This window comes from Miniopterus natalensis, chromosome 20 (assembly GCF_054644295.1).
Source record: "Miniopterus natalensis isolate mMinNat1 chromosome 20, mMinNat1.hap1, whole genome shotgun sequence".
NCBI classification, from domain to species: domain Eukaryota; kingdom Metazoa; phylum Chordata; class Mammalia; order Chiroptera; family Miniopteridae; genus Miniopterus; species Miniopterus natalensis.
This window is the reverse complement of record NC_142100.1, coordinates 8,469,873-8,490,441: the sequence shown is the minus strand read 5'-3', so window position 1 is coordinate 8,490,441 and position 20,569 is coordinate 8,469,873. Positions and strand designations below refer to the sequence as shown.

The following is a 20,569-nucleotide window of genomic DNA, read 5'->3' as shown; positions in this document are numbered from 1 at the left end:
GCACAGATACTCATATGTATATAAACAGTGTTTCAAACATTAAATTACCTTATACATTCAATTATTTAAATTTGCTTCCCCCCTCAACATTTCAGTAATAATAGCTGTTATTGATCTTTCACAATGTGTCAGCCATTGTCTAAACCATGTATGTGAATTCTCATTTAATCTCACAATTATAACACTGAGTATGTATACTTATTGTAAAGAGAAGGGAACTGAGGTTCAGAAAGGTGAAATAACAGTTTTCCCAGTTTTCCGCAATTTTAAGGAATCTTATAAGTATTTCCTTCTACTTACAACTTTTCCCACTTTCATTATCTTTTTAGTGCCCTGTTTGTTAAAGAGTAGTTAGATCAATAGGGCTGCTTGTTGCCTGGCCAGGCGTGGCTCAGCGGTGAGCCTCGACCTACGATCCAGGAGATCGAGGTTCGATTCCCAGTCAGGGCACATGCCGGAGGCAGCCAAATATGATGAGACTCTCATCATTGATGTTTCAACTCTCTCCCTCTCCCTTCCTCTCTCTGAAATCAATAAAGATATATTTAAAAAAAAAAAAGAGGGCTGCTTGTTTAAAAATGTCATTTCTCACACCCTGAAATACTCTGGAAATACTCTGGGGGGAGACACCTAGGAACTGGGAGTTTTTAAGCAGGCTCTCCTAGCAGATTGTTATGTGCACAATCACGTATGAGAACCACAACCTTGGTTTCAATTCCTTGGTTGGTGCTGCTGGATTGATTTTGAATTTGAGAATAATGCTGAACTGCCCTCCAGAAACGTCACCCCAGTTTACATGACCGCAGGGAGTGGGTGACTAATTTAGGCTTTTTTATTTGGGTCTTTGTGTTCCCCAGTATTGTAAATTCCTCCGTGGTTTGTCATCAACAGCAACCTACTTGCAGGCTACTTAACATGTACGTGTGCTGAGGGTGGATTTGAGGCTGTGCACTTTTCTTTCAGCTTGTGAATCGTGTTCAGGTTCTCAGGGGCCTGTGCATTGGGTCTGCTGACACCCTCTCTTTCTCATCTCTCCAACGCCTTCCCTCAGGCCCTGCTTCCTTTCTGTTCTCCAGGCCCTTGTCTTCAGGGCTGTATGAGCCACTTCTCTAAAATTATACTGGATAAATAAAGGCATACATTTTGCATAATTAGTCCTTACAGATGGAAAACAAATTCTAGTTCTTTCCATAAGAGGTCAACTACCATCTACCCTCCCCCTGCCTCCCCCCTTCACCCCCCTGGCATTAGACGTCCCTAGTTTATCCTGCTCTTAGTCCTGACTCCTTCTGCTTAATCTCCAAAAAGTCTTGAATCCTCCCAACTTCCAATCTCAATGCCAAAATAGTCCAAATGAAAACCGTCCCCCTTGACTACATAAATATCATTCCTTTGCTGGACCCCAGATTTTACCCTTAAGCTCGTTTGAGCTATTAGCTGTAATTTCTAGTTTTTCATCAAGTCAGATTCTACTTATACCGGACTTCTAAGTAAAACTCTGTTTCTCTTTCTCAAAAATTATCTCCCTACTACCTAAAAAATTGGATTTCTTTTCATTTCTTCATTCTTGAAGTAAAATGCTACGTCCCCTCCTTAAGGAGACAGAAAGACTTTTTTAAAAACTAATTAATTAGCAATTAACTCAACAATTAAGCTATAGACTTTTAACAAGTGATAACAGACTTCAACCTAAGAGACTGTGTACTGAGGAATATTCAGTGGGAGGGTGAGTCATCTCAGACTTAATATCAAGTTTACATTATTCAGTTATGACAACAATTATTTCTAATTGTCTATGGCTTTTAAAAAAACTTCAATGCACAGAGAACAAAGCCAATATAAAATTAGACGTGGGCACGTTATCTGTACTTAATGTTACCCCCAAATGAATATAAAATGCTTTCTCCTTCCAGTTGATTCAAGTGAGAGCTGCATTCTAACACATAGTTCTAAGCCAAATCATTTTTTAGAACATTTCAGATCAGAGGATTTTAGTCCACGAGTGAGAATGTTGATGCCAAAGTAAAATGAGGTAATATGAGCAGAATGTTGGGCTGAGATGCCAAAACTCTCCCTCCCCTTCTTTGAGCATTTGTTTCTCTTTGGGGCTGTCTGATGTGATCCTTAAAGATAATGATTTGAAATTCCAAATGCCCATAGATGATATCATAGAAGAGACTACAGAAATGAAAGGACTGCATTATTTTGATTTCGTAGAGAAGCATTTTGTGCAGCAGTGGTTCAGATGAAAAACTGGATTCACGATATTTGGTCATTCAAGTCATGTGTCAGGTTTCTTTCAAGTAAGGACACATGGGCCCAGGAAAACCAATAAATTAGAGGGGAATAAATGCTAGTCTGTGATCTTTATGTTCCAACATTTAGCAACACCAGTCCAGCTTAATTCTGGCATAACCCCAACTTGGAGAACATAGAATTCAAATGAACACAGAATTATCCCAGAGATGTTTCTAAGTCACCTTCATATCCATGACATTTCGTAGTGAAGACCTGTCAGAACACCTTCCAAACATTAACCGATAAAAATCACAACCTCCTCTAGGAACTGTGGACTGTGTTCTGCTTTCAGAGGAGAAAACCAAACCCTTTTGAGCTATACCCACTCACTACCTACCCTGACAAAACAACCCATTGTTCAGCCTGTACAAATGACTAATTTGCCTAATTCCCCCGCCCCCCTCCACCAACTTGGCTGAATCATTTTTTGAACTGATTGAAACGACCAGATGTTTTGGTAGCTTATGTAGACATAATCTAAGAGATTCAATAATTGACTTAAGTAAACATATCAGAATGTGGACTGGCAATAGAATTTCGGATTCTCTGTTCTGTGATGATTTCGAATCCCATTTAAAAGGGCAGGCTGCTCCTGTAATTGAAATGCATAGAGCTGGCACCATCCCATTCATTTACTTTAGTAATTTACAGCCTATTTAGATCTGAGCATCCCTGTAACCTGTGAAAGTAAGCAAAGAATAGCTTCAGCTTTGGAGATCTACAAAAATAGTCTTTGAGGCTGTCTGCTCAAAGCAAAATGAAGTATTTCTGTGCATAAATATCCCCAGATGAAAAAATTTAATCAAAATTTCACTTCACTCAGATTATCTAGAAAATAACACATTTGCATTTTCTTAAGTTTTTGAGCCTTTTATATGAGAATGTTTAATACCAGAATTTTCCATATTACTTTTCAATTCCCCATTTTGCTCTGAGACTATTTGCTATGTTACAATCTCTATTGGTGATGAAAATATTCATTATAAATAGCTCTCAGAGATCAGCTTTCTCTTAAAAGCCTATCATCACAAGAAACATTTCAAATTGTGGTTTATTTCTTAGAAAAAGAAATAATCTATTTGTCATCCCTGCACGAAAGCCTGCTCAGCTAGGCTGAGAACCTGGGCTAGACAATTCACTAAGCTCTGTTTTCCCTTTCATCCATCTGAGGTTAAGGATTTCCCTTGAATTTGTTTAGTAAAGATTTTCAAATCTCTCTCCTTTCCCTTTTTTCTACTTGTATTTCCTTCCACTCTCTTCATTCCTAAAACAAAACAGAACAAAACAAAATAGGAGATGGGCGCAGGCAGAGTGAACACACACACACCGAGCCCCGAGTAGGTGAGCAGCGCCTGTGTCCAGGAGCTTGTGCAAACTTCTTCTTAACGTGGAGAGCAGGCACCGTTACGCTCTCTGATTGGAACACTAGGCCCCAGTTCTCGGTAAAATATTGTTCTGAACTCGCATAACAACAATCACACCAGCAAATTTCTTTAATCACTAAAGCTTTCTGGGAGTGCTTTTTCCTTTCTGTGTTCAGAAGGCAGACTGGCCCCACAGGTCCCTCTGTGCTGGCTCACGCAGGGCCTTTCTTGTCCTTGATACCAGGCGACGGGAATGACCGACCCACCAACTGCTTGTTCTCTTTGAAATCCTACCTCCTTTGGCTTGCTGACTGGCCCTGCGTTAGGGAAGACTACAGAAAACTCACGTGAAATCTCACTGAGGCCTGCTAGAAGCAAAGGAGAGAAAAAAAAAAGTTTTATGAAATAATTTGGCTGAGATGTCACCAGTGGGTGCAAGATCATGGCTTTTTTTTTTTTTTTTTTCCCCAGACAACAAAAGGTGACAACTATAAATGAGCCAGTCCCTTGAGAAGTGCTGGTTAGAATGATTGACACCTGCAGATGTGCTGAGTCTGTGGCTCTAGGTGCCAGAGGCTCTAGGTGCCAGATGTTAAGTAGCACTTAGGGACTCTTGGTGGCCAAGGTCATTTCCTTTAGTTAACCATAGTCCCCATTCCTATGTCTGCTCCTCCCACTCTTTATTTCTTGGTTGATCCTGGGTTTTAAACATCGAGCAAAAACTAATCCCAAACATGTCTGAAACAGCAGAGGCTCTGATGCTTTTTAAAATGCAGTTTTACTTTGTGATTTTTTTTTAAATAGCAAATTGCTTTTTTAATTGAACTCAAAGTCAAGGTGGGGTGGGGGGGACTGGCAAGTCTTCTAAGGAATCCTCCAACAAACCTCCGAGTTGGCCATCAACACCCACGTGTTGTGGCTGAAGACGGAGGTCAGGGAAGTTCCTAAGCGGAAAAGGGACCAGGTTTGTCTAACTCGAGTTCTTTCCACTCACCCACTGCATATTTGAGTGTTTTGTCTCTTGTTCCAGCTTTCTCATTAGTGAAGGGATATCATGTGGGAAAAAAGTCAAAACCAATGTTACTCCAAACTTCCATATCTGTTTTCAAAATGTTATGACCAAGACAGAAGAGATTACATTTTATTTTCCCAGCTATTGTCTTTGGGATAATTGAGGCACACGGGCTATTGGCAGAAACGGGGCTTCTCGATGTTAGGATAGCACAAGTCAAAAAGGGAAATGACCAGCAAAACAAACAATTTTAATCCGGATGCCGAGCTTTGAAAAGTTTTGAAACGTGTGGATGATTTACTGCATTTTCACTCTTCATGTAAATGCTTGGTCCTCTGAATGCACAGCCATCTTCTTATTTTTTTTTTTTCCAGTTTAAACTCTTCCTCGAGAAAGATGTTGTGAGAAAGGATAGAAGGACTTATTCAGTCCTTTCCAAGCCCATTTGTCAAATGGGCTGCATTTGTGCCTTGTCTTCAAAAGATGCTTTACAATGCATGAGAGCAGTTTTTGTAAATTAATATCATCATTAAAAACAAGCTGGTCTCCTTGTGCACTCCTTTAGCGGCTGGTTATGCAAGGCCGCCGTGCCGGGCTCTGCAGACGGCAGCTTTGGCATGGCCCTGGGGCCCGGGGGAATATTAACTTACAAGGCTTCCCCTATTTTGCTTTTACATGTCTGAAACTATTTCAAAACTTAGCGACTGAAATAGAAGTTATTAAGTACACTTTACTAGAATGTCAGAAGTGCTTTTGTTCCTCCCTCCCCCAGTTTGGAGAAAAGGTGGCTGGGAATGAATTAGTATATTTTTAAGACATGTCCTTGCTGCTTCTGAATATCTACATGAACAAATAGCCCAAGATTATGAAAGGACAGTCAAACTAAAAATCAGGTGAGTTCTTTTAGGGTTAGATCCTAGTTGCAATTCAAATGCCGCTCTATGACTTTTAAAAACCAGTATGTTTTATTGAATTTCATGTTCTAGTTGAGTGGGGATGCTGGGTGTGAGCTGAATGGGAAACAGGCTTTGGTTTCCAGTTGTCAGAATCGCCTACCTTTGCAGAGGTGTTCTGGCCCCCTTCTCTCTGGCTGGGCCCTCCAGGAACCAGGTGCCAGATTGGGGATGGGGGCCTGATCTCCTGCAGCCTCCTGGAGGATGTGAGTTTTTATTCCCTCCCATGCCTGCCTGAGCAGCTGGGTGCAAATGGGACTGTTGCTCTCTGTGTGTTCCTCCCCACAGGGACAGACACTGCCTGGGCACAGTCACAGGGGGCTGGGAAGTGTCTGTGGGTCTCCAGCAGCTGGAAAGGTTTGAGTCTCTTTAGCAGATGTTTGCTGTTCCAGCCACTTCATTAATGTTGGAAACTAAACCCCTGACTCTTCCTCACCAAAGCCCCAAGTTGTGATTGACAGCTGGGGTGTGTGTCTTCCCGCAGACACCCTTTACAGTCTGAGAGCGGGAGAGAAAAGAGGGAGTTGGGAGAGAAATGGGAACTGTGCTAGATGCTATTGCTAAAAAACCAAAATACCAAGGAAGGAGAGGAGAGGCTCGTTTAAGGAGAAAGAAATTCAGTACAACTAGTCACATTTGAAGTCCCATCTCCCATCGAGTGCTTGGGTCTTTATAATATTATCCCACCTTTCATGCGTTCATCAATTCACGACACACTTCCTGACACCGTTCTTTGTGCCAGGTGCATGCTGGCGTTGGTGATACAAGAGGAAAAATAACACAGGAGGATTGGCCCACCAGGAGTTCATTGGCCAGTAGATGGAAAAAAAAACAAAAACATGCAAAGGACAGTAAAGGAAGGACTAAGATAGAGGCAGGCACCTCAGCCTTGGGGAAACGTTTCACAGAGGAGGTGACCTTTGAGATGGGTCTAGAACTAGTTTTTCAGGACAAAAAGGAAGGGCTGGGGTGCGTTGGGGTGCAGAGAGCATTCCCATAAAGAAAACCCTTTGTGTAAAGGCATGGATTATGAAAGGCCAGCCTTGTGAAGTAGGCACTGTGATCGCCATTTACAAAGGAAAACACTGAGGCTCAGCTTCGATGATAAACAGCAGTGAGTTGGCGGCTCCGGACTCCAGGACCTGGACACTGTCTCCCGCTACACCTGGAGACTTAGGCCCTCAGAGCCCCTCTGAGAGATTTTGCCTGTGTAGTAGGAAATAGGAAAGATGGGAAAGAAAAGGGATTTGGTGAATCCAAATGTTTTGCTTTAGCGGTTTGGGGGCAGATTTCAAATCAAAGGACCAGTCTGCAGGGAACCCTGGACGAGTTGTGTGCCTGTGGTCGGGTGGAAGCGGGGAGGAGGGGGACTGCTGGGGGCCATCCCCGAGCCCAGAGCGAGGCGGCTCCGCCGGGCCCAGCGGCTGGAGGGAGCTTCCGCGGGTCCCCTCCCGTGGGCGCCTCCCGCGTGGGCGCCTCCCGCGTGGGCGCGTGGCGGCGCAGGGGCGCAGGGGCGCAGCTCCAGGTCCCGGTTGGAAGAGAGGGAAGGAGAGGGAGAGAAGGAAAGAAAGAAAAAGAGAAACGGGGATGGGAGGTGGGGGGAGAGGAGAAGCTAAGGCAGAGGAGAGGAGCCTACGGGGAGGCTGGGCGGAGGAGAGGAGCGAGAAAGCGCTGCAAACAGTGCGAGGCCGGGAGGGAAACTGGGAAGGAGATAGCGGCGGTGACAGGAATGGGAAGAGCCGGAGAGGGTGACCGGGTCTGGAGGATGCGGAAACAGGTGAAGGAGAGAAGGGCAGTGCGAGAACAGGGCCCGGGGATGGACCTGCGGCGCGCGCGTTCGGGGAGCGCACGGCAGGGCCCGGGAAGAGTCCAAACGGGTAACGCTCAGCCCCTTGCCAGGGGCGCCAGGTGGAACCGAGAGCCTGTCGCCCAGGTGCTCGCCCGCAAGCGCTCGAGCTGCCCCACAGTCCGCGCTGTCCGTGGGGTCGCGCCCCCCCCCCCCCCCCACGCGCCCGCCGCGATCAAATTCTGCCAAACGCTCGTTTCTCAGCGGCTGCAGAAAGCCCCGCATTTTGCAAGGGTCAGATATAACTCCCCACCCAAGACTGTCCTGGGCCGGAGCGCAGCGCCCCGGGGACCCCTCGGTCTTGTCGCCAGGCCGCGAGGCTGCGCTGATCCGGGTGCGGTCCTCCGCCCCGCGCGGGAGAGCGCGCCCTCCGCGGGGACAGCACCAGAGCCGGGGCGCACCCGGGCCCAGCGCGGGGACCTCCGGGTCTCGCTGCGGGACGCGCGCCGCCCTCGGGACACCTGAATTAGGGGGAAAGAGGGCAACGGGTGTAAATGGAGAGGAGGGGACGGAAGGGCACACGCGGGCACTTGGGGACGAAGTTCCTTCAAGGCGCCGTGTCTGTCGCTCCGCTCTGGTCCCGTTTATGACTGCCTGTTTCTCCAAGCGCTTAACGGTTAGTCTCCATCTGCGTCCCTTCCCTCTGAGTCCCACCACCGGCCGCGCGGCAGGGTCGCCTTGCTCCTGCGGCGACTCGCTCCTGGGCACGCGGCTCGGGGCAGAGCCCCCACGACCCGACCCGGGACGCTTCTAGGCTCCGAGTCAGGAAATGTCACCAGCCCCCAAGCTCGGTCTTCCCGAGAAGGCTACCCGCAGGCTATCCGGGGCCCCGCGCACGTCCATTCGGAGACAAATCGTGGGAACCCGGAGCCCCGGGGCGGTGACAGGACGCGGGCCGGGCGGGGGTCCCCTGGCCCAACGGTTACAACTGAAAGCAAAGGTTCCTACAGGTGCGGTTTGGAAGGCACAGGGTGGTAGGCGCGCAGGAGGAAGACGACCAACGGCTGAATAAGCACGTGTCTCCCGGCGCCCGGAACCCTGCGCATGGCGACGGATGAGGGACGAAAGTCGCTTCGCCTGGCGCGTCGGAGATGCCGCGAACGCGCTGCCTGCGAAGGGGACGCGGGGCCCGGCGGCGGAAAAGTTTATGAACATAGTTTAAAAATAAAAAGAAACACAGGCTTTTGTTGGTCACTCTCTTATTTCTACATTTTATTACTAGGACAACGGACAGGGCCAGGGTCGTCCATGGTTTGGGATCTCTGCGGGGCAGTCACGTTTGCGATCGGCGCAAACGCCCCGCGCTCGGCGCGGGTAGGGAACCCCAGGGGTTGCCTCAGTCCTCGGGAGAGGACCGGCGGGGGTCCACGCGCGGAAGGAGAAAGGCACAGTGGCCCCCGGGGGTGCCGGCTCCGGAGCCTGGGCGAGGCCTCGCCTTCTTTCTAGTAAGGGGCTTATACGTGCCTGTCCGCTGGGTTGCGGGCGGCAGGAGCGAGGCCCGGAGGGTGGCGAGATGCGCGCGAAGGAGGCGCGCGGGGACGGTCCGGGGCCGCGGCCCGCGTAGACCAGGCCCGCGGGCGGGGCAGGGCCGGGCGCGCTCCCCGCACCGCGCGCGCACCGGAGCGCGCACACCCGACCCACACACACCTGGAGCAAGTTCCAGGCGAGGGGCGGGGAGCAGAGCTGAAGCGAGTGTCTTAAAATAGAGAGACGGGCAGACGAGCGTGAGACGCGGCCGGGAGGGCGGAGGCGAGGAGAGCGGCGGGCACGCGGCGCGCAGGCTCCCGCCGAATTGGCACAGGCGGGCTGGCCGCCGACGCCCCTCGGCGTGACTCCGCACCCGGCCCTGCAGGAAGCGCGCGCGCTGATTGACAGTTGCGGCGTCCCAAAAAGGCGCGGCGAAGATGCTGATCTGCGGGTGGGTCTAGACGCGCGGCCGGCGCGCCCGGTGCCCGCTCCCCTCCGCGCCCCTCCAGGGCCCCGCCGCCTCCCGGCTGCCGAGGCGCCCGGCACAGACCCCGCCGGTGCGCCAGCGGCCGCGGCCCCGGCTCACCATGCACTGCCACGCGGAGCTGAGGCTGAGCTCGCCCGGCCAGCTCAAAGCAGCCAGGCGGCGCTACAAGACTTTCATGATCGACGAGATCCTCTCCAAGGAGACCTGCGACTACTTTGAGAAACTTTCCCTCTACTCCGTGTGCCCGTCGCTGGTCGTGCGACCCAAGCCCCTGCACTCCTGTACGGGTAAGACGCGGCGCGGGGGCCGGGTGGGGCGCGCCAAGGCGCGCGCCGGCGTCGGGGCCCGACGGCCGCTGTCCCCCCGCCCGGGCCAGAGGAAGGGCCCGCGGAGCCCTCCGCCGCGCCCTGGCCGGGGACTGGACTCGGCAGCCGCGGGCCTTGCGAAGGCGTCTGCAGCCCGAGAAGCGCTTGGCAAGGGGTCGAGCCCTGGGTTGGAAATGAGGCGAAGGCAGCGCGCCCCGGGAGCGCGCCCCGGAGCCCGCGGACGCCTCCTCCTTCCCGCGCCGCCTGGTTCTGTGAGAGGGTTCGAACCCTGGACCTGGTTCAGCGCCTAACTCCCCTTGAGTTAACGCCACTCTTCTGTCTTCACTGGGAATTTCTATGCAAATGGGTATCCCGGGGCTCTCAACAAAACCCTGTATCCCCTGAACTTTTAAAAGGATCTCCCTTTGGGGGAAATAATTCCGGAATATGTCGCATTGTGTCCGTAAACTAAGGAGTTAGTTTTCAGTGCCCACTAAACTATAAACTAAACTAAAACCCAGCAATGAGAACAATAAAAGCATTCCTCGAGTCCGGGTTCCTTTCTCTACGAGAGCTAAGACCAATAGTGATAAAGAGCACTTAATAAATATACTGGAAAATGGTAGCTTCTTGTAGAAAATAAATCCAAAGGTATTTATTTTAAAACTTTGAGTGCAGTAAGAGACGATTAAGACTATCCGAAACGTAGGTATTGCAAAACAAAACAAAACAAGTTGAAGCAATTTTTTTTGGTCAAAAATGTTATTGACTGTGCTTTCAACTCAAGGTATAAATTTGGTATTTCCAAACCAGAAGAACCTTTGAGGGTATGTTTGTTGCATGGATGGCACGGAATAAATTAATTTAATTATACTTCCATTGAAAGAGTAAAATGAAGAGCTAGCAGTGTTTTTGAAAGACATTTTTGGAACAGTCAGGCCAAGACCTGCTGGTGCACACTGCTTCTAGTACTTTATTTTCTGCGGATTCCACTGATAGTCCCTGTAGGACAATCAGTAAATATGTATAAATGCATACGGTAAGGTTCTTTTAAAACCAAGTTGTTCCTACATGCATTTGGTTATAAAATGAATATTATTTTCAGTTATACCTTTGAAAAATAAATTTTATCTGGAAGGTGGAATTAGGCCTAATGGCCCATAATAAAGCTTACAATACAGAATTTTAAAAATCAAGAAATAGGCAAAACAAAACGCAAATAAGAAATTTTAGAAACAAGGTAGAGATATCCTTGATAATGATATTTTTACATTTGTGTGCCTGCTGTGTGTGTAAACCCTACATAGATATTGGATAGGGGAGGTCGGCTGAATCGTATTTTTGCGTAAGTAATGATTTGCTACAATAACTCAGCGCCTTTGAGGCAAAAGAGAGGATCTGTTTTAATCACAAATCTCAATGCACCCTGCTAAGATGGCATCCCTGGAGGTTCCTAGGACGAAACAGAATAACTTCTAAACACCCAGGTAGGGCATAGTGTTGGCAGTTTTTTAATGACTTCATGCCATGCACTGATTTGAAGGCAGCTTTCCCTGACCTTTAACAGTCAGGAAAAGAAATAATAAATAGCCTCAGAAAACAGTGATCCAGTTATCAGGAGAGGCTAAGTTCTGTGTTTTATTAAACCTTGTGTGGGAAATAAATCAGAAGAAAATAAAATGATTCGTGGGATGCTTTGTGAGTGTTCAAAATGCACTGCACATATATCATGAACTAAAAGTTTTGCTCAGTTTCGAGCTTCTGACGCTCATGGGTGGTTTGTGGGACAGGGTCGTTGTTGGTAGTGTTTCCTTGCCTTATCATTCCAGCCAGCGCTTACTTTCTTTTCTTTGTTCTTTTGCAAACGTGTTGTGATTTTGCTGTAGTTGAGATTTTAAATACAAAAACTGGGATTTGCCAGTGGAATTAAACCCATAAAAACTGGCTACAATAGTCCATACTTTCAGATCCAAAGCTTTCAGTGGGTTTACGATTACAGTTAAAGCCTTACACGTATTAGATCATGGGAATCCCATTAGTGACTTTGCAAAGGTTTTGCAAATACCCTACTTTCAAAGCATTTTGTTTCTTTTAGCAGTTATGTTCAGGGTCAAAATCTTAGCTTGGATGAACATAACCCTTTTTTATTAATTAAAAAACAGCAATAAGTTCTTGGCATCCATCATCCATAATGAAACTATATATATATTTTTTTCTGTATAGAGATAACTAGCACTTTTGGTAGAGACAGTGCACAAAAAGTTCAGATCGAGTGAAAGGCATAATTTGGAATTAAAGTTACTGAACTTTCTCATCCTTTGGCTTGGTTTTAAGCTTTAAATAACTAACAGAAGTGAACTTTGTCAGATCAAACAATGAAAACTAAGATAAAAAGTTACCACCCTGCACAGTAAGTACCTAAAATTGGGGTGGAAAGAAAGCTGTAGCATTTAAAATGCCTCTACATAGTTAAGCAGGCGGTGCTGTTTAGATTTAGTAATTAAAATGTCAAGTTTATGATACCGAATCTCCTCAGGCAGAAGAGCATGAGTTCAGGTAAACTGAGAAATGGAAACATTTCACATCGGGCAGATAATCGCCTGACAGTGATTTATTATTAGACACTAACCTTAATGGGCTACTACTCATCTTTCAAAAAAATTATTCTTTATTTTAACATGTCCTTTCTTGTTATAAATGATGTGATCTTAGTCTTAGGAAGTTGTTTGTACATGGTAATAGATCTCCTAAATTGCATTATAATCATTAGAAGGGGAATCCTTTTCTTCTAAGCCAAACTAAAGGAACATTTATTATTAAATTTAAAGAACTGCAAAGAAAGCCTCCATTTGAAAACAGGTTTGTTAATCAGACCATTGTTGAGATGTGGAATATGTTTAGAATTAATTTAGTATGTAACAGGTTGGTCTTCTTTTTGCATTTGATAACAGTAATCCTCATTCAGAATGGAAATATATGGTCATTTGGAAATCAGGAGCGATCACGCATAAACATCAGAACACTGACAGGGACTGAGGGCCGAAAGTGAGGTGCAGCTTACTAGGTATCAGAAATACCGGCTAACTCTCGAGCACATTGCTGATTTTTCTGGTGTGATTGCTGTTTCTTGGTGGAAGGGTCCCTTGAAGAAACCTGGCTTCCCAGGACCGCATAGACTGCTTTGGAAAGCTCTCTCTTTCAGTTTGATCTTTATAAACAGAGTTTCTGAATTTGAGGAGTGTTGGGAAAAAATTAATAACTCGCTTCACAAAACAAGGATGTGACAATTTACCCTGAGTTTTCCTATGAGGATACTGAGAAACCAACCTACTTATAATTTATTATAATTATTTACACTATAACCTAGATTTACCCTAGGCATACGCACACACATTTGGGAGGAGGTGAATACAGATGTGTGGACATTTTACAACCCATGACCGGTACATGACTTTTAATTACTCCATGAAAACCGTAGCCTAGCCCTGGCTGGGTGGCCCAGTTGGTTGGAGCATCGTCTCGTACACCAGAAGGTTGCGGATTCGATTCCTGCTCAGGACACGTACCTGGGGGTTGTGGGTTCGACCCCTGGTCGGGGTGCCTAAGGGAGGCAGCCAGTCGATGTTTCTCTCTCACACTGATGTTTCTCTCTCTCTCCCCCTTTTTCTCGCTCTCAAATCGTTGAACATATCCTTGGGTGGGGATTTTAAAAAATAAAAATTGAAACCATAGTCTAATTCCTTTCCCGTTCTCTGGCAGAATGGTTCTGTTGAGTCTCTCTGTGACCTTCACTGGCCAATCTTATTGTCTAGCGACTGGAGCTGTAGAACTGGAAGGGATCATAGACCAGTTTCCCCAAGAAGAAGATACTTTTTTGCAAAGTGCTCGGGTCACATCAGTGCGTAAACAGTCTCAGCGCGCACAGCCCCCTGCTGTCCTTCTGGTTGGGGTCAGGAAGTCAGGAAGACCTTCCAACGTGGTTACACACCGGGGTAAGCTCGTGCAGTCGCACCCAAGGCACAGAAACCAGCCACTTAAAAGGGGCATTTGGGGAAGGGTGTTTATCTCAGGAGGTGGCATTGAGAACATTTTATCCTTCGGTGGGTCCAAGAGAAACAAGTTCTTTGGGGTGGTGTCCTTGGGTTCATTTATCACAAAGATTGGGTGTCATCACAGTGAAAAAGGAAATGAGGTGTGGACGTGTGTAATGACTTCTTGGGGACGTAGGGAGCCAGCTACTGCTTCATGGAGTTGGCTGCAGTGGCTCCCCACACTCAGCTCTGTCTTTTAGTTGGAAACCTAACCTGTAGGATCTTGGGAACTGGGAGTCAGGCTCTGGAATGTTAATGGAGAAACGTAAACGGGGGTTTGGGAAAATGATCATTATGAACAAGCATTTGCATTTCTGCCAGAGGCAAATAAGCTTTTATTAGCAATTACTCATAACTGCTTCTCCTGTTCCCATTGTAAGGGTAAATAAATCAAGGGATTCACCGGATCAGGACTCATCAGGGTCAGACTATATTTGGGGCTGAGTTCTTTCGAGATCCTCAGCTGTTGCTTTATTATTTCTTAAGTTTTACAACTCCTTTGTTGACCAGAGATGCTGAGGGCTTCTTTAAGAATTCAGTTTTAACTAGTGAATAGTTCATGAGCAGTTTCTTCTCTAGTTGTGATTTTTCTAATTAGCAAATGGGAAAGTGATTAGAAATTTAGTTCACAAGTTAAAATACTTCTCCAAAGGCCTGTAATCTTCAGTTTCATTGAATGAAATAATTTAATTCAACAGATATTTATACTTGCTCGCTGATGGCTCTGTTATGAGCCAGTATGTTCAAGTTTATTCTAAATCTTGACTAACACTTGGGATAGTTTGGAAATTTCTCTTGACTACTTGTAGAACCACTGCCAAGCCCTTGGTTGTTCTCGAGTTCGTGATGGGCAGTTTAGAACTGGGCTAGGGGAACATTATGACACTTTAATACTTTTGCTTACCATATGGAATTTTCTCTTTGAACTCCACCTAAAGGGCGTTATCACCAGCAAAACTGTCACATTAACCTCGTCAACTACAACTCAAATGAAACTGTGTCTATAGTAACTCTTTATGGAGCCATTTTCCTACAGATATGCTAGTTAGTGTGTTTGTCGGAATCTAAGTGAACAGATCATTAGGTTTAATATATCCCAGGAATCTATATGAAAAGCCGTAGGGATTGTAAAAGGCTGTTTAAATTGTAAAGAGAGATTAAGACCAAAAAAATAAAAAAGGAAGGAAGAGGGGAAAAAGAGTGGTTTATTTTGAAACTCTTGAAGCTCCTCGATGCAGCCTTGGTGGGGGGCAGTGTCCTTCAGAGTGGCTGCAGGGATAAAACAAAGGTGGCTTCTGGAGTCCTTCTGTCAGTGTGTGGGCTGTAAATGGCTAAAGCTGATTCCACTTGGACACATGCTGGGGGCCCTCAAGGGAGGACACCCAGAGCCTGGGTCCTGCCCGGGATGTGGCCTTCAGTGTGGAGGGCGGAAGAAATGTTAACCCCTGAGCGTGTTTAGGTGTCATTGGCACATTGTTTCGAGGTCAGGCAGGAAGGGGAGCAGAGCTGAAAGCCATGTCGGCCACCGGATCTGAGGCTCCCTCATTCGTATTAAGCCTGTAAACTTCTGCGGGTGTTGCAGGCCCGACCCCTACCGCTTGCCACTTGTCCTGCCCGAGTGAAACTAATTCGGGTCCTATAGCTAAGTCCGTGGACGAACTCTTAGCTGGCATACAATTAGAGGGCTGCCGGGGTTTGAGATGCGTAGACTGGAGCCTCACTTAGCGTTCTCTTTGGGGGGTCGCTATGTCCCACGCCCGTGGACTGTGGACGTGGTGTTTTTTGTGTGGGGAGATGGACCCTCACAACTCACTCCGCTGCAAGGGGCACCTTTCTCTTGGAAGGAGAAAGGAAGGGAAGGGTTAAGAATACTCCAGGAAAGACATCACATATGCAGGAGCCTCTCTGTCCCCCTGGCCAGTATCTGCCTCTGTTTTAGCTGCTCCTGAGGTTGGAATGGTTATCGCTACCTCCACAGCGTGGGGGACAGGATAGAATGGCACTAGAATTTACCACTAACGGGGTTCAGATCGGGGCCTTGTACAAACTTGGTGGTATTAGCAAACTAAATACTCGGTTTTGTTTTGTTTGTTTGTTTGTTTTTTAATTTTTAACAGGAAAACTTTTGCAAACCCTCAAGATTTAATTTATTTTTATTGCAGCTGAATAACAGAGAAAGAAATGTCTTGTTAAAACGAACGCTCTAAATAAAAACACAGTTAATTTTCCATGACAGTGTCTAATTACTCATCATAGCCCGGGCATTTTTATATGGCAGTTTAACTTCTTGAAGGTGGAAACTTGGCACGCATTTAAGGAACAAAGCAGTGCACCTAGATAGATATCAGAAGATGGTCTAATTATATTCGAGTTGACTCGTACACATGATTGCTCTGAGGAAGACAGGCGGACAGAGGCCCTCTTTCTTTAGTCGCTAAGGAAAGTCTCTGCTCTCTTCAGTGCCAGCTGAAACTGAATCCGGAGAGAGATAATTCTGAATGTTAGGTGATGTACAAGTACATCTGAAAAGGGACCCTGCCAGTCGCCAGTTGAAGCTGATGTCAGGACTACTTGATAGGCCTGGAGGACAGCTATATATGCGTTCTGACTCCACTGGCAAAGTTCGTAAGGATGAATGAACACAGCCTTTCTCCAAAGAAAGGTCAGGTTGCCCCCAAATAGGAGCCAAGCTGGGAGGATCCCGGCACCAAACTAAGTATGTTAAGAGTTCAAGCTGCCGCGGTTCCTTTTATTGCATCTCTCTCTGGCCAGCACGTCCTCGGGAACATGTTCTTCTGCATATTAGGGGCAGATAAGTATTTTCACAGTGTGCACTGAATGGGATTGGGTGCCACTTGGGTGATGTCAGTGTGCTTTTGGTTGTTATTACAAAAAAACTCATGTATGTGGTAAGTGACATGATGATTGTCCTTTGGCTTTTGTTATCCAAGGAGCACGTGTGGCATGGGGGGAAACGGACTGGCCTTGGGCCTGGCAGAATCCCATGAAGTCATGGCTGTGTTTCCATCTTGGGGATACCTGACAGGTCCCTAACACTGATTTACCCACCAGCTTCCACAGCCCATCACCCTCTGCCCAGAGTTTTTGTCTCCCTTAGTGGATTCAGGCTCACGGTCGTTCCACGTGTGGATCGAAGGAAGTGTAACTTCTGTGTTTAGGTTAAACAATATCTAGGCGAACTGACTCCACGCTTTCTTAATAGTAACTTACAAACAAGCAGGTATTGACGTTACGTCTCTGTATCATGGGAAATAGTCTGGACCAGAAGAGTTGCTGAGACTGTTCCTCCCAAGTCCTGCAGCACTTATTCCAAAGGGAGCTACAAATCTGGGAGAAATGCTAGAAATAGTTTATATTCTGAACCTTGTTCATATGCATAACTATAATAGAAATAGTGGCTGGTATTGTCTTACCAGTGTCTAACATGTAATAGGTACTGGACTGAGTGTTTTATGATAAGCTTCACATCACCCCTAAGAGATGGATATTATTACCTCCGCCTTACTGATGGGAAGCTGAAACGTTAAGCAACATTCTCAAAGTCACAGCATATGTAAAGATCTCTTACAAGCAATAAGAAAAAAGGCAAACACAGAAGTGGGCAAGTCATAGAAATGAAGATCCAGACAGCCAGTAAGCGTGAAAGGAAGTTCTGCCTCACTGGCAATCAGGAAAACACAAGTTAAAATGAGAAATCATTTCATACCCATCAGATAGGCAAAAATGAAAGAATCTGACAATATCAGTGAATCACAAGAATGTGGAGCAATAGACATTCTCATACACCGATGGTGGGAGTAGTATTTGGTACAATTACTTTCGAGATGGTTGTGGCAACACCCAGTAAAACGACAGATGCACATATATCCTGCAGCTCAGCACTTCCTTCTGCCTTGAGAAATCATTGTCTGTATGCAAAAGAGGGGTGTATAAGAACTCTCATTTCTATGTTGTGTATGATATGAAAAATCTAAAACAATCTAACTGCTTTTCAGAAGGAAAAAAGATAAATCATATGTGCTCTATTTCTCATGCAGTGATGAAAATGAACAAACCAGATCTACTTGTGTTAATAAATTTTAGAAATTCAATGCTGAGAAAAAAACAAGTTGTAGATGGACACTTACAGCCTGGCACCGTATTTATAAAGCTTGAAAACCTTCGAACTAGTCCTATATGTTGTTTAGGGGGGCAAGGGCCTGGGATTGGAGGGGGCTACCCACAGATTTTTATTTTCCTGGGTAATTATTTATTAACGAAAGGGCCTAATGTAAATATGGCCAAGCATTAAGATTTGGCAAAGCTTGGTCATGGGTACACAGATGTTCTACATTATTTGTTGTGCTTTTCTGTATGTTTGAAATTTTCTATAATATAAACATTGAAAAATGATAGTATGGGAGACCCCCATAGCCATGAAGCCCTTGATCTTGTGGAACTTTTGATGGCTTTCTTAATAGCTTTTCTACCCTGAAACAGAAGCTTTTGAGTCTCACAGAGAGGAAATAAGAGAACTTTATAGTTTGGCACGCATACACAGCCCCACTAACACAGCCGCTGTGGCTTCTAAGATTGGTGTTCGGCTCTTACTTGCCTCCTCTGGCTGGGTGGGGACATTATTTATCATCGAGATAACTGCTGTGCCCCCAGTATTGTTTTGGCATATGAATAAATGATTTCTGAGTGGGGCACTAGGGCTAGAAGGAGATGCTGGGAAGTGTGTGAGTTTTTTCCAAATATACATAAATAATCATGCAAGCAAGATCATTAGGCCCCCCACACACTTCTTAATGATGTTTAAAACTACAATAAATTGCCATTGATTGCATCTTGCTTTTATAAGTATTTGCTGGTATGATATGCCGTCCTTGGCTTTTGAGAATGGTCCATTGCTATTGACAATTCAACTTTAAAAAAACCGTCCAGGGACAGCTGTTAATACCAAAGATTTAAAAATGCGGTTGACATGGGTAGACAAGCTGGCTGAGTTCTCTTTATATTTTGTAACCATGATTGGATTTTAAAACTTGTTTGATGTGTGGTACCAGGGATTGTTGGGAAGGGATGGGAACCGTCACCGTGGTAATCACACAGAGAGCTGCCTGTTTGGGTAATTAATGGTCGTCCTGTGGTTTGGAGAAGGTAACCTAGACCACATTTCAGTGACAACTGGGGTGGCAGATGTTCGTTCAGCCAAGACAATTTTTCTCTTCTCTGCAAATACATAGGGCCAGTTTAGAAATGTTACTTTGAGACATTTTGATAAAATTGTGGCCCTGTAGGAGCTCTGCCTTCCTGTGCCCCTTCAGACGGAAAATACTCCTTAGTGTGGATGAAACCGTTGTACAGTCAAGAGTTGGCCAAAGGGTTTCCGCTCCCAGACTGGCCCTCTCTGCCTAAATACCCACATGGGCAGAGAAGAAAGTCCTAAACCAAAGCCCTGGAGGGCTCGGCAGACCTTTTATAGCCAGTGCGCTGTGCTTTGGCGCTTGGCAGGGCCCCCGGGTCAGCAGGAGTGAATGACCACATCCAGGGGACTGGGGCCAAATTGGACCTGAGCAAAGGGATGGTGGATCTATCAGACTGGTTGCCAGAGAACAGGCATTCCCAGGAGGCAGGAGCAAGTCTCCAGCACGCCGGGCACGGTGGCTGGGCTCAGGCCAGCGGACGGAAGCTCGCCTGTGTCACCAGCCTCCCGGATCCCGCAGTGAGGCCTTACTCCTCATGCAGCCAGAAGCCGGCGAGGCCGGGGCTGGGAGCGGAGGAAACCTTACCAAGAAAGACGGCAAGAGCCTCCAGCGGCTGCACGAGCAAGGTCGCATGCAGAAAGGCCGCTCCTGCCACCCAGCAAGGTCTGGTCCCTGGCAAAGCCCCACAGAGCCACCGGGGAGCTTCTCTTCAGAACCACCTGGAAACAGACAGGAGAAGATTTAGGATACTTACGGTAGAAGATTTAGGATACTTACGGTAGCTGTAGCACGTTTCACTGAGGGAGAGAGAATTATATTTTAATAAGGTTCCAAGCCAAGCCCTTTTTCTTTTCACGACTGAAACTTTTATTGAAATAGTTGGTAAATCACCCCGGAGGAGATTCTTTGGGAGGCTGCTGTTAATTCTGTTATCCCTGGATATCACGGTAACTCATTACTGCTCTTAGCACGTTAGACAGCTGTGCATTTTGGAAGCGTGTTTCCAACCCTCAGTTGAGAGCACAGAGTAAGGGAGCATCCTACTGGAGTGTTGAATTTTTTTTTTCTTTTAACTGGGACATTGAGCCTTGGCAGTTAAAACAGTTAGCTGCATAAAGAGAGTCTGTTGCACTTTTTAGGGAACTGAAAAATAGAAATGACAGTAATTACAAATGGCAACTGTGTGCCAGGCACCAGGCGCTTGTCTGCATTAAGCTAAATGGAGACTGTAGGGGCGGGAGTGGGGTGGAGAGGGTCAGTGGGGGAAAAGGCGACATCTGGCATACTTTCAACAATAAAGATAAATTTAAAAAATAAGTCTATTCAATCCAAAAACCTGAATAAATCTTTTACAAAAAAAAGTAAAAAGAAATAAAGCTATCACTGCTTCTCAGATGAGGAAAGTGAAACTGGGGGAAGTTAAGAAATATCAACAAGGTCGCGTGAGTCAGTGGCCAGGTTGAGATTGGAACTCAGGCCTGTCTCTTTCAACATACAGTTCATCCCACCGAGAATCTGTATGAAAGTATCCAACAC

The 20,569-nt window shown here is 46.3% G+C and overlaps 1 protein-coding gene across 1 annotated transcript in view; it reads left to right on the top strand.

The window, feature by feature from the left end:
- The first annotated feature begins 9,246 nt into the window (after positions 1-9,246).
- Positions 9,247-20,569, top strand: part of BARX2 (BARX homeobox 2) — a 65,017-nt gene continuing 53,694 nt past the window's right edge. Inside the window, exon 1 of the mRNA XM_087828386.1 lies at positions 9,247-9,714. Within this exon, the coding sequence (XP_087684512.1) occupies positions 9,528-9,714 (187 nt within the window). The 5' untranslated portion in view covers positions 9,247-9,527. The remainder of the gene's footprint in view (positions 9,715-20,569) is intronic.